General features: G+C 36.7%; 1 protein-coding gene across 1 annotated transcript; it reads left to right on the top strand.

Moving 5' to 3' along the window:
• Window positions 1-2,714: 2,714 nt before the first annotated feature.
• chga (chromogranin A) lies at window positions 2,715-13,571 on the top strand. The gene is made up of 8 exons (XM_065256957.2): window positions 2,715-2,932; window positions 3,680-3,729; window positions 4,589-4,682; window positions 7,170-7,238; window positions 7,459-7,542; window positions 7,645-7,935; window positions 9,864-10,231; window positions 12,684-13,571. The coding sequence occupies exons 1-8, from the start codon at window positions 2,881-2,883 to the stop codon at window positions 12,765-12,767; spliced, it is 1,092 nt and encodes a 363-aa protein (XP_065113029.1). The 5' UTR covers window positions 2,715-2,880; the 3' UTR covers window positions 12,768-13,571.
• The last annotated feature ends 93 nt before the right edge of the window (window positions 13,572-13,664 follow it).

Raw genomic sequence — 13,664 nt, 5'->3', positions numbered from 1 at the left:
GAGTCCATTTCTAATTGAATTACGTTCTGAATGGCAGGCACTCTTGAACGACTTCTGTTTCGTATTCAGCTCAAAGACTCTTGTTAATAACTGATCACACCTTAGGTGGCTTTAACAACGGTGTACTTACTGCAATTCAGGAAATATTAAAGTATTTCACCACAGTTTATCAATTAACTACAGTTACGACATTACTGTAATATGCTAGAGTATACTACAATTTAGTACAATTTACTGTAGTAAATATTAAAGTATACTACGTACTACAGTTTATCAATTCACTATATGGTTAATACTACAGAATACTATAGTATACATTAACAAAGTGTAGTAATTTCTATAATAGGCTATACTGCAGAATGCTACAGTCTACTACAGGATTTTCTAGGCGGGATTGTAGTCCACACAAGACTGTAAGTACATGCATATCATTTTAAGGCAGCTACAATGTTGCAACTTCGAAATAATTTGTCTGTTTTACTTGTGTATAGAGAATTTGAAATGCCGTATATAAAACTTTATCACAACCTGGTTTTTAAAGGGGACATTTCACAAGACTTTTAAAGATGTAAAATTAACCTTTGGTGTCCCCAGAGTAGGGGAGAGCAGGGGTGAATTTTCGGACAAACATAATTTTTAAAGATAATGTCAGCTGGGACGAAAGTAACACAAAGGTGGGACAAAGATTTTTGTTTTACAATTATTTTTAGTAAATATACATGACCTTGTTAATATGTAACTGCAAACATTTTTTGTTATTGTCTTTGTAAAAAATAATGAAATTAGATTTTCATTTTAAATTTCAGTTACATCAAAGGTTTTAAAAGCAACCCGAGAGTACAAACTTGAATGGTTAAAGGGATAGTTTGGCCAAAAATGATATTAAACCCATGATTTACTCACCCTCAAGCTGTCCGAGTTGCATGTGTCCATCGTTTTTCAGACAAACACATTTTCGGATATTTTAGAAAATGTTTTAGATCTTTCAGTTAATTTAATGTAATGTTACGGGGTCCACAACCTCAAATCCAAAAAAAGTGCGTCCATCCTTCACAAAATAAATCCAAACGGCTCCAGGATGATAAACAAAGGTCTTCTGAGGGTAATCCGCGCGGTGTTGTTGTAGAAATATCCATATTTAAAACTTTATTAACGAAAATAAATACCTTCCGGTAGCGCCGCCATCTTAGACTCCTCTGTATTCAGGAGAGAGTATTAGCGTAGTGTACGCACTTTTCTTAGTGACGTATGACAAATTCGGAGGGCAGGGGCACAGAGCAGCAGCAGAGTAACCTCCGTAGGCTGCGTAAGCTCTCATCCTGAATGCGGACGCGACTATGATGGTGGCGCTACCGGAAGGTATTTTCGTTAATAAAGTTTTAAATATGGATATTTCAACACCACCCCGCGGATTACCCTCAGAAGACCTTTCTTTATCATCCTGGAGCCGTTTGGATTTAATTTGTGAAGGATGGACGCACTTTTTTTGGACTTGAAGGTTGTGGACCCTGTAACATTACATTTAATCAACTGAAAGATCTAAAACATTTTTTTAAATATCCGAAAATGTTTTTGTCTGAAAAACGATGGACATATGCAACTCGGACAGCTTGGGGATGAGTAAATCATGGGTTTAATATCATTTTTGGCCGAACTATCCCTTTAACAATAATTTTTTCCCAACAATATGAACACTATGAAAATTAAATTAAATCAAATTAGAATACATTTTCAACATAATCTAACAGTATTAGCAGCGGGACAAAAGTAGCAAGTGTTACTTTTGTCCCGACAGCAACTCCTGACATTTAAACCCGATTTACTTTTATTTTGAAAAACTCTGAGAAGGCAAACATCAGAATGTGTTACAGCACTAAGCAACCTGTAGATTTATCAGTACTGTAACACATGAAACGAGAAACACAAGGCATTATACGAAATAAATGACCACTTTAGGAATTTTCTTATCATGGTTGAAATCAGCTGATATTTGTCAGCTCTGTCAAGGGTTGCGTGCTAAAAATGCTGTCATAGTTTGGAATGCAGATGTAGTCAGGGCTCAGAGAAAATTGCTTTGTTACTATCGTCCCGCTTTACTTTCGCCCCGGTTCTCCACTGTGTATTTGAAGTTCTAGCTCAAAAAACCATATAGATAATTTATTATAAAATGTTAAAATTGCCACTTTTGTAGGTGTGAGCAAAATGTGCAGTTTTTGGGTGTGTCCTTTTAAATGCAAATGAGCTGATCTCTGCATGGTTGGACAGTGCAGATTAAGGGGCGGTATTGTCCCCTTATGACATCACAAGGGGAGCAAAATGTCAATGACCTATTTTTTCACATGCTTGCAGAGAATGGTTGAGTAACTGGGTTGATCTTTTTCACATTTTCTAGATTGATAGAAGCAATTATAAAAAGTCAGATTTTCATGATATGTCCCCTTTAATACTGCTTTATTTACAACCAAATTAGTACAGCATGCTTGTGTGTATTTTACCATTAATATTTAAATGTAAAGACAGGTATAAACCTTTTAGATTTTAAGCATTTTCATATTTAGATTTAAGCATTCGTTTCAGTCAGTTCAGCAGTATTCTACATGAACTATTTTGATTAGTTGCATGAGGTCTTGTCTAAGAAGAACTGAACAGCTATATTATATAGCCTACTGATGTCATTTCCTCTCTAAGCCTGCTATATAAAGGCGGTATTGCTGCGGTAGTGAGTAATGACATTGAAGTATTGTGGTGTGTTGGATCCGACATCAGTCTGTGGACCCGCGATAATGCATCGATAAATAAGACTGACGCGAGGAAAGCAGTAAAACTGATTCACTTTCCTTTATAACAACGAGACTTTGAACGGCTGTCTGCACTTACATCATGAAGATGATCGCGCGTGGATGCGTTGGGCTCGTGCTGCTGGTGAATTTTGGTAAGAGTGTAATGCGTTTAAACATGCACTTAATGTTTTGTTATGTTTAACGCGTTCTTATTATTTTGAATAATGTGTAGATTCCGATGGCTATACTTTATATACATGTGATTGATGCGTTACTTCAGTACCAAGGACAGCGGATCAAGAACACGAGGAAATAAAGAGTCCTTATTACACATAATGTAGACACTGCATTAAAGTTTCTTTAAAATTTGTATTTCAATTCAGTACTATGCTTTCTTCTTTACATTTATTTAATCTTTAGGGATCATTATATAAAAATACTTATTATTTACTATAACTGTAGTGTTTTTATAGCTTATCATACTAAATATTAAAATATACTACAGTATTTACTACAGTATATAAATGCATTGTATATTGTTAAAACAAATTAGGCTACTATACATTAACAAAGTGTAGTAATTACCATAATACAGTGTACTGCACGTTACAGTTTACTGCAGTATTTTCTTCTGAGTTATTATTGTATCGCACTGAATCAAAGATATGAGTATTTTCCCTGTTTTTGTTTGGCAATATATTTTATTCCTCAATAAAAAAAAACTCTTACTATAGACAACTTTAGGTTTTTTACTTGGATCTCATGTAAAAAAAAAAAAAAAAACGAGTAACCCTGGGCAGTTCACTCACTTTTAAAATAATAAATAATTTTTTCAGAATAAGGATATTGCATAATTATGATGGTTTTGTTGATCAAATTATTTTTTTACTGTCATGCAGTTTTTTCGATGCCTGTCACTCCAGGACTCATGGATCCAAAGGATGTTAAGGTATGAGTGTATACGGTTTTTTTACTTCACAAATGATCTCTCATGATTGCTGTCACCAGTCCTCTGTATTGAGAGTGTATGTATGTGCGTGTATGGAGCAGCCTTATGAGACACATAACATAAGGATGCAGAGAATAACAGCAACAACAGCCCATGTTGTCAGGAAGTGTGGAGGAAAGCAGCATTAGTGAGACTGTGACTCAACAACACGACTTCAGCATAGTGACAGCTGGTGCTCATGTGCTTACCGCGAAGAGGCAACCAACTAAAGATGATTGCATACTGTGCTTTTATAAGTTAAACTTGAGGTGCATGCATTTATCTCCCGTTCTTAAACATACATGAAGTGGAGATCCCTATACTTTAAAAATGAACATAAAGAGAGCTTTATAAAAGGACTTTTATAATAAAGAAATCTGTAAATCTCTGCATGTTTTGAAAGACAAAGGTTAATGTTAAGCTGCAAACAGACGAGATGCTTCTTCCTCAGTAAATTTCAGCCGTTTCAGCAGCAGTTCAGCATTGGGCTTATTGAGAGAGGCAGTTTTTTCCCTGACTACAGTGAATGTTTGACTTTGTGAAGTCAAACAAATCGCAGAGGCAGGAGGGAGAAATGAAGCGCTCAAGAGGAAATGACAATGATTGAAAGTGAAATGTAAGACAGTAGGCTAGTCAGAAATTTGAGATTACGAGACTTTGAGATATAATTGATCCTGCCATGTCCTCTAATATAGCAATGTCATGAAAATAAAAAACATTACTAAATTAAAACAACATTTTATATCCAGTAAGGAATAATGCACACAAAAAGCACTGGTTAAAAGGTCTTGCATTTGGGCTTTTCTCTCTGTTTTTATAGGTGATGAAATGTATTGTGGAAGTAATCACAGATGTTCTGACCAAACCCCATCCTATCCCAGTTTCCTCAGATTGCCTTAAAACCCTAAGCACTGGTGAGTCCCTGCATTAGCGCACCCCAGATTACCTTTCTTTACATATATTTTTGCTGCACTTTCGTGCACCTCCTCACTTACATTAGCAATGCCCTTTCTAATATAATCAATACAAGCTTTAATGTCGCTACGACTGCACAATTCTGATAGCTGAAACTTAATGGAGCAAAGTCATGTATTGCTTTAGATCAGGAGCATTCAAAATGTGAAGTCTAGTCTTCAGTCACCCTGTGGGTTTTGTCTTTGAAAGACTAATATTAAGAAAGTCAGTCATTCTATAACCAGGCCAGCTATTGTTACTGAGATAATGCTTACAACAGGGGAATCAAATACCATGTGAGAGGCTTAGACAATGAGTCTGGGACAGAGAAGGACAGAGACTGACTACAGGAATAGGAGAAGGACAGAAATGACTGAAAGCCTAATACGTTACATATCGGTTAAATAGGGCTGGGTATCGATTCAGATGTTCCAGATCGATTAAATTTCGATTCACAAGCTATCAAATCGATTCGATTCTCGGTTCAAATTTTGGTTCGGTTCTCGATTCAATTTGCAATTCCGGTTCTCGGGGCGGTTTTTATACTCGATTCTCGATTCAACTCAGTGAATATAGATTTAATACAAATACTATATTAATAAAAAATAACATTGAACATAAGTTTCCAAGTGGGTAAGAAATAAAAAGATATTAAAAGCCACAACACTATCGTCTTGCTTGCGAAATCTGAAATGCTTCCATACCTCTTACTTTTTATGTGAAGGTGGCATCAACGTCGATGAAGCACCTAAAACCGCCATTTTAAGCACCGAATGAAAGATTGACAGGCTCCTTGGTAACATCGTGCAAGGCAAAAAAAGAGGGTGACATCTAGTGAAGAAGACTAGTAATTTGATTAACGGTAATCTTACGTTTAATGTTTGCAGAAAAAATATAATAAAAAAAATCGATACTGCTCTTTGAGAATCGATTCTGAATCAACCACGTAAAAAAAACACGATTAATCAAAAATCGATTTTGCCCAGCCCTATGGTTAAATGTTAAAAAAGATTTAAAAGTAGTGTTTAATTGTGTGATCAAAGTGTGTCCTAACATGCTATAAATAAAAGTAATATTAAAATATACTGGTATATTATGTTTTTCCGTTTAACCATTGGCATTGGGACATTTGGGCCATGGCATGAAAATCTGAATTTTTTCATGTTTAAGTGCCATGATTGGGTCCCCAGTGCTTCTATCAACCTAGAAAATGTGAAAAAGATTAACCCAGTAACTTAGTTTTGGTAAACTATTCTCTACAAGCACATGAAAAAATAGGTTGTTGAAATTTTGCTCTCCTTATGATGTCATAAGGAGCTCTTATTATAATACTACCACCTTTTAATCTGCACTGTCCAACCACATCACTGCCATTTAGTGCAGAGAAAAAAAGAGAGAGAGAGAGACAATAGTTCACAGCACAGTTGAGTTTCAATTGCAACAAACCACCATAATTGTGATCAGCATTTGAATTTCATCTGCTCATTTGCATTTTAAAGGACACACCCAAAACAGCACATTTTTGCACACACCTAAAAAGTGGCAATTTTAACATGCTATAATAACTTATTTATATGGTATTTTGAGCTAAAACTTCACATATGTGCTCTGGGGACACCAAAGATGTATTTAACATCATAAAAAAGTCTTGTGCCATGGCCCCTTTAAATGCATATCTCAGGTTTTTAGAGACCTTGAATGTCATTAGTGCATCATTTTAACCTTGGCAACTATTTAATGACAAATAAAATGTCAAAACATAGCAAAATATGCATATAACATATTTTGTAACTTTAATGAAGTATTAGGACAGTTTTATACTAATGAGAAAGTTTAGAGATCTGTGTTAGGTCGCTAAAAACCCAGATATGCCTTTAAGGGTTAAATTAATAATGTTTAGTTAAGGAAGTATATAAAGACTGATTTAAGATAAGTGTTTTGAATGTTATTCTTCAGTGTAATATTCATTTAAAATAAAATAAAAAGCAATGACTGTGAAGAAACAGGAGCTCAGCTGAGAAACAGGAGCTTAGGTGTTTTGAGAGACAGTTTAGAGGAATAGTTTCTCTATGGGGTGACCAGCCGACTCTGCACTCTTTGTCGGTCAGCAGAAAATGAAAAGCTTGACTCGACTTTAATTCAAAACAAATCTGTTGTCTCCCTTTACTGCTTATACTCTGTCTCTGTTTCTCTCTCTATCTCTTCCTCACACACTCTCTATGTTCTCTCTCAGTGGCTTTAATGATTAATATGGCAGCTTAGAAAAGGCACATGCACATTTCAGCACAATTAATGCAAATAATGTAAAAATAAAGTAAAGTGCTGAATGCTGAAAATGATTTGGGATCTGGAGACAATGTGAAGTCATATTCATGTTACTCTGTATGAACGGAAACACTATGGAGTCCAAATCAAAACCCATGAGAGGTGTACTGTGTATATTGCAGATGACAGGCTTGTGGCCCTCCTACGCCATCACAACTTCCTTCAAGAGTTGCAAGACATTGCTGAGGAAGGTAAGCGTTTACATTCAATATCTGATTTGACAAGCGTGAAAGTCTTCTAGAGAAAAGCTAATGGCAGCAGAATGTCGGCTGGGTGCTAATGGTGTTTTTGGCAGCAGTAAGGTCATTTGTAATGTAGAACAAAGAATTGGATAATGCTGAGGAACTACAGAAAGAGAATCAAGAAGCTGCTGTGTCAACTTATGACTGTCCCCTCCTAATTTCAACACAGGGGCCAATGAGAGAGCCCAGAAACACCCAGGTGACTTACTTGATCATGTGACCAGCCTCCCTGAAAACACAATGAAAACTGCAGGTGAGATCTATCTATCTATCTATATACTATCTTTTTTCTGGGCAGACAAAAGAATATGCAAAAGAGCGCTTAACCTCACAATAACCCTCTGCCGTATCACAGATGATCAGTCAATGCTGGTTGCCATGGAGAAACCAGAAGAGGCTGCAGAGAAAAGAGGAGCCAGTGAGGAGAGTGAGGAGTCAGAAAAGGAGTCTCAAAAAAGAAACAACATTGCAGAGGAAGAAGAGAATGAAGAAGATGAGAATCTTGCCAATCATGTCTCCATGAACTTGGAACAGAAGAGAGAGTCACAAGAGAAAGCCACAATAACAGACAGGGAGAAACAGGAGGAAATGAAGCCCTACAGCTTTGAAAAGAAGCAAGAAAATGATCTAATTCATCACAAAGAGGGTAATTATGAATCTGCAATGTAGCATGTCACATCTGCTACTGTCAGGATGGATATTTGAGTATGAAACATCAGCCATTATAATGCATAAGTACCCTGCTGAGAAGACGTGGATTTCCATGCTGATCCAATCTGGTTTTGACGCTGTTTTGATGCTGGGTTCACTTGTGAAGCAGCATGTTTTGAAGAAGAACCTTGTTGAGCAGCTGGTTGAGCTAGTTACATTGTAAAAAATTACTTCCTTATTCAGTTTTTTGCATTGTTTTCCAACACAAGGTTTAATGGTCTAAGTTTTATTATAAGTATTTGCTTAAGAAAAAGGCTAAAAAGAAACAAGAAATAGCTGGTTGCTGATAGGGTAAAAAAACAATCTCATACAAAAGAAAAACAACATTTTTACTCCATTGGCGTTGGTTTTGTTTTAAGCAAAACCATCACAAATGTCTCTGAAATTAGGACTTTTATGCTTGTGTCATTTTGCATTTCAAATGAATAAATCCTGTTTTTAAAAATTGCAATAATTGTATTGGAAAAACAAGATAAACACTGAGTAAAAAAATAGTTATTCCAGTTAAAGAAGACATTTAGAAACACCAGCATCCCATGCAGCAACACTGATCTTTTTAACACACATGAATTTCTCATGTGCACAACATTAAATTCACATGCGCAAAAAACACATGGGGCCCTATTTTAACGATCTGAAACGCAAGTGCGAAGCGCAAAGCGCAAGTGAGTTTGTGGGCGGATCTTGGGCGCTGTTGCTATTTTCCCTGCGGGAGAAATAACTCTTGCGCCAGGTGGAAATCAATAAGGGGTTGGTCTGAAGTAGGTTGATTATTCATAGGTGTGGTTTGGGCGTAACGTCAAATAAACCAATCAGAACGCTATCCAACATTCCCTTTAAACGCAAGTGCGCAAGTTCCATGGCGGGTTGCTATTATTATGACGGATTTACCAGGCCCACGCCAGGAGCGGTTCACAGCCGAGGAGAACGACGTTCTTGTAAGAGTATTACAGTAACTAGTTACTGCTCAACGCTGAACATATTGCTCATGTGATCCCATGGGATTTTTTGCATGTGAATTTTTTTGTGGCTTTTCTGTAAGGGAATAAAAAAAGAAATCTCCCACACAATTTAGCCCAGGAGATTGAACAAATAGCCACAAAACTTCTCCTAACCATTTGTCATCCTCCAATGTTCAATCAATATGAAAATCACCATTCCGTTAAAATCTATAAAATGCAAGGTAATTTAATTGAATATCAGAAGGGTCTAATACAGACGGTGAGGTTGAAAGGATGAATCAGAAGTGAGTGAAGAGAGTTTGAGGCGTGGGGGTGGGAAATGATTTAGCTTTGTTCTATAAACAGGCTGGTGTGGATAGATAGCAGTGCTAAGTGCCTCCATCTGTGAAATAAATACCGTGCTGCATCGAACTGATTTGGTCATTTATCCTGGAGAGCACCTTTATTGGGCAACTGGCTGTAGGTTACTAAAGTGGTCTAGTGCAAACTCAGGGTGAATATTTAAACCACTGCTTTAAGCAACCATTGTTAACAGAAAACAATTAACAAACATGACCCATATTAAATATTTTTCAGAAAAGATTGTGACAGATTGTCAATCACATTATTTTTTACCAAACAAGCCCATTTCCTAGGAAATCACATTGTTTTATCAGCACGGACAGAAGGGTAAGGGGGTTATCTGGGTAAAGAGGCATCCAGCAATGAGCTGGCAGGAGAAAGCATTTCATTTAGAAAAGTGGAGTCTTTGCTGATGCTGCATTATAGCACATGGGACATTTTGATGAAAGTGTGTGTTTGTGTGTGTGTGTGTAGAATAATGAATGAGAGAGAGAGAGAGGGTGAGAGAGAGACGGTGTAATAATAATACAATCATAACGGTTTTCCTATTCATCTAAAGGGGCAACGCTTACAGATGGTCTAGAAGCAAATCCTGAGGTAAAACAATCCATCATGGAGGACATCGGTGAGCCTAGAGGAGCTGAGGAGGAGAAAACACATTCAAAAGAAGAGCAGAAGGACGAGATGGAGGAAAAGAGAGACACTGGAGCAAAGCACTGGAATCGCATGAGCAAACTGGCCCACAAGAGGGTGGAGACAGGCCAAAAGTTAGAGGAGCGCAGGGAGGGATCACATCACTCCAAGGAGAGAATGGATCAAGAGGGGGAGCTGTGGAGGAGCCCAGAGGAGAAGGAGCTGCAGCTTATGGCACAAACTGAACCGGAAGATAAGAGGGATGAAGAGGGCAGTGCCAGCAGAAAGACAGAGGTAAAACACCCCGCAGTAGATTGTGATTATTTTCACTATCATAGAAAGTTTAGAATTTTGAATCATGTAAAAAAAAATGAAGTGTTTTGACATTGAGCTAATTTAACCTAGTGGGTTCGGTTCAGCAATTTTTCACCCAGCATTTTTATTTTATTTTGGTGTAGTACTCCTGCTGAAATGCATCACTGGTAATGGTAAACTGGGACATATTTCAATTCAATGTTTGAGTTATTATTTCAGTACACTTCAAAATGATGAGTTGTTTCAACTCAGTGTGGGGTAAAAAAAGACAGACAGACACTTTTTAAAAAAATATTGTCATTTTCCAGCTCCCCTAGAGTTAAACATTTGATTTTTACCATTTTGGAATCCATTCAGTCGATCTCTGATGGGTACCATTTTTAGCATATCTCAGCACAATTAATTGAATCTGATTAGACCATTAGCATCGTGCACTAAGACCGACAAAAAATTAAAAGTTGCGATTTTCTAAGCCGATATGGCTAGGAACTATACTCTCATCATTCTGGCGTAATAATCAAGGATACCATGCTGCGGTACCATGGCTGCAGGAGGTGCAATGATATTACGTAGCAGCCGAAAATAGTTCCCTTGGTAACTTTCAATAGCAGGGGACTATTTTCAGGTGCTAGAAAATCGCAACTTTTAATTTTCTGTCTGTCTTCGTACACAATGTAACTACAGAAGAGTCAAGTTTTAAATAGGAAAAATATTGAAACTCGATGCTAATGGTCTAATCAGATTCAATGGATTATGCTAAGCTATGCTAATAGTGCAAGCGCCAGACCTGGAGATCAGCTGAATGGATTCCAAAACGGTAAAAATCAAATGTTTAACTCTAGGGGAGCAAGAAAATGACTATGGACCCTATTTTAACAATCTAAGCGCAATGTCTAAAGCGCACGGTCTAAATGAGCGTGTCTGATGTTGCTTTTGCTAATTTAAAGCAACACCAAAGAGTTTTTTTTACCTTAAAATAACGTTTCCAAAAAAGTTTCAGTGGTTCATCCACTCAAAACAGGGTGAATGGCACTTTCACATTCGCTTTGCAGCCCTCTATCGGCCAAAACCGCACTAAAGAAGTTTCCAACCGTCGGGTAGTGGTCCTGTAGTTCGAGTGAAAACTACAGAAACTTGCTTTACGGCAGACCTACAATCCAATCAGAGCCAGCTATGCTGCAGTATTTACGACAGTGCTAATGAACAATACGCGTCTAACCTGTAGGGGGAGCAAACAGCAATAACTCTTTAGTGTTGCTTTAATTATAGGAAAAATTGTTTGTGCGCCGAGCGCACTGTCGAAAAGGGTTGTTCATATTCTCCTAATGAGTAATGGTTGTGTTTTGGGCGTAACGTGCAATAAACCAATGAGAGACTTATCTCTCTCTCATCCCCTTTAAAAGCCAGTTGCGCTGGCGCTATATCTAATCCCTATTTAGATGACAGACTTTGTAAACTGAAAAACTAAGCGAAGGAAGAAGACCCCCAGTTTAAAAATAATGTTTATTGTTTTCATTTTTATTGAAACTTTAATTTTTTGTAATAAAAACTTTAAAAGCCTTTTTTTCAGTCATAGAAGTACAAATAGCAGGCTTTTAATTGCTGTAAATGTATTGATATTGTACATAATCATTGTAATCTCCTAAATCTTGTAAATATGCAATAAAAGATTTGTACTTTAAAAATACAAACAAGAGAAGAATTTACAAACGTGCGGAGAGCCGAAGCATTTCAGCACTTGGACAGCGGCATGGGATTTTTAAAAAGCATTACTTAAAAATGTTTCTCATCTCACCATATCCACAGGTACGGAGTCATCACAATAAATCCATAGGGTAGCATTTAAAAAACATTTAAAAAAGATGCATGTTTAAAGCAAAGCATTTATTTACTTACCAGGCTCTTTATGCCTTCTAACGTCTCATAATTGGTCCTCATTTATGTCCAAGAGACTCAATAATAATATTTTTAATTTCAATCCTTTAATTTTTTTATATTTTAAAGCGTTTTTGTGCTGCTGTGCATCCATGTGATAAGCAAACACGCGTTGTTGTCCCGTTTATAGGTGCATATTACTAACGCACTCTTTAAATAACAAAAAACATATTGCGCCATTGACTTTAGACCAGGTTTTTTTTGGTCAATGGGGTAGTCTATTTTAGTTGCAATGGGTTGAAACTAGCAAAAGACACTTGCGTTGTGCATTGCGCTTCATTGCGCCGGGTGTATGATAGAGCCCTATATTTTCAAAAAAGAGTGGAGTGTCCCTTTAACCTAGAAAATGTAATGTCTATACTAGACCAACATTTTTTAGAGTGCAATATGAAGAAAATCTTTAAAAGCGTTTTCACTAGTTACTAAATGTTTTGAAAATGAACAGAGTATATAAATTAATATATAAAAAACATTAAAATAATTTTTCTTTCCTCAGGATGCTGAGATTGAGAATCTGGCTGCCATTGAGTCTGAACTTGAGAGTGTGGCTCAGAAACTTCATGAAATGAGACGAGGGTGAACCAGACAAGCCCTCCGCCTTTATCCAATCTGTCCTTCACCTCTCCTTCAATAGAAAGGCATGGTAACTTGAGATGAGGTTCTCACCTTCTCGCTCGGTCCACAGCAGTGTAAGCGCCACTGATTTTCTGCTTCATCCCTTGTAACATGATCACCCTGAAAGTGACTCCTCTGGTGTAAACCATTAAGGTCCTGGGGCGAATCTTATCATGTCCTCTCCCAGCTACTGCGCTCTGCTTTATTGTGCTTGCTTACTGAGCAAATGTGGGCATTAAGTGCATATAATGTAAGATAATTATTTACTAAAAACTAACAAGAATTCTCTCTATAATGTTGAAATTTTAACACACATGTACTGAAAGATTGTAACTGATGTTATGGAGTCATATGATCCATAGGCAATAATGTTTATATTAGATTTGGTGATGAAAATAATTAACTGCTTTTTGAGATTTTTGGCATTTACTGTAAGAAAAGAAATAAAGATTAAACAGAACATGTTTTTTTTTTCAAAGTATAAAACCTCAAATAATTCCCAACATCAGAATTCTGCATTTAATATCCGGTTCATGGCTTTATATAATTTAATGGGCTTTTTCTGCCCCCAAAAGAAAAAAAATCAACGTGTATATATATACAAATTATACATCATGTACAAATATAACAACTGTCATCATTCTCTCACACGTATGTTGTTTAAATCTACATGACTTTCTTCTGTGGGTTTTCTTCTATTGGGAAGAAAGTTAGTGACTGACTGTCTCATTCATATTAATTGCACATATAAATAATTTTTCTTGTGTCAGTTTTGCTTGTGTTCCATGAAAGATTATAAAAATGTATGTGTAACATGAACGTCACCATGCAGAGACAGAATGTGAAGGGTTTCGCTTTAACA

Source organism: Paramisgurnus dabryanus, chromosome 12, assembly GCF_030506205.2.
Source record: "Paramisgurnus dabryanus chromosome 12, PD_genome_1.1, whole genome shotgun sequence".
NCBI classification, from domain to species: domain Eukaryota; kingdom Metazoa; phylum Chordata; class Actinopteri; order Cypriniformes; family Cobitidae; genus Paramisgurnus; species Paramisgurnus dabryanus.
The sequence above is the reverse complement of the archived record's forward strand: the minus strand, read 5'-3'. Positions and strand labels throughout refer to the sequence as shown.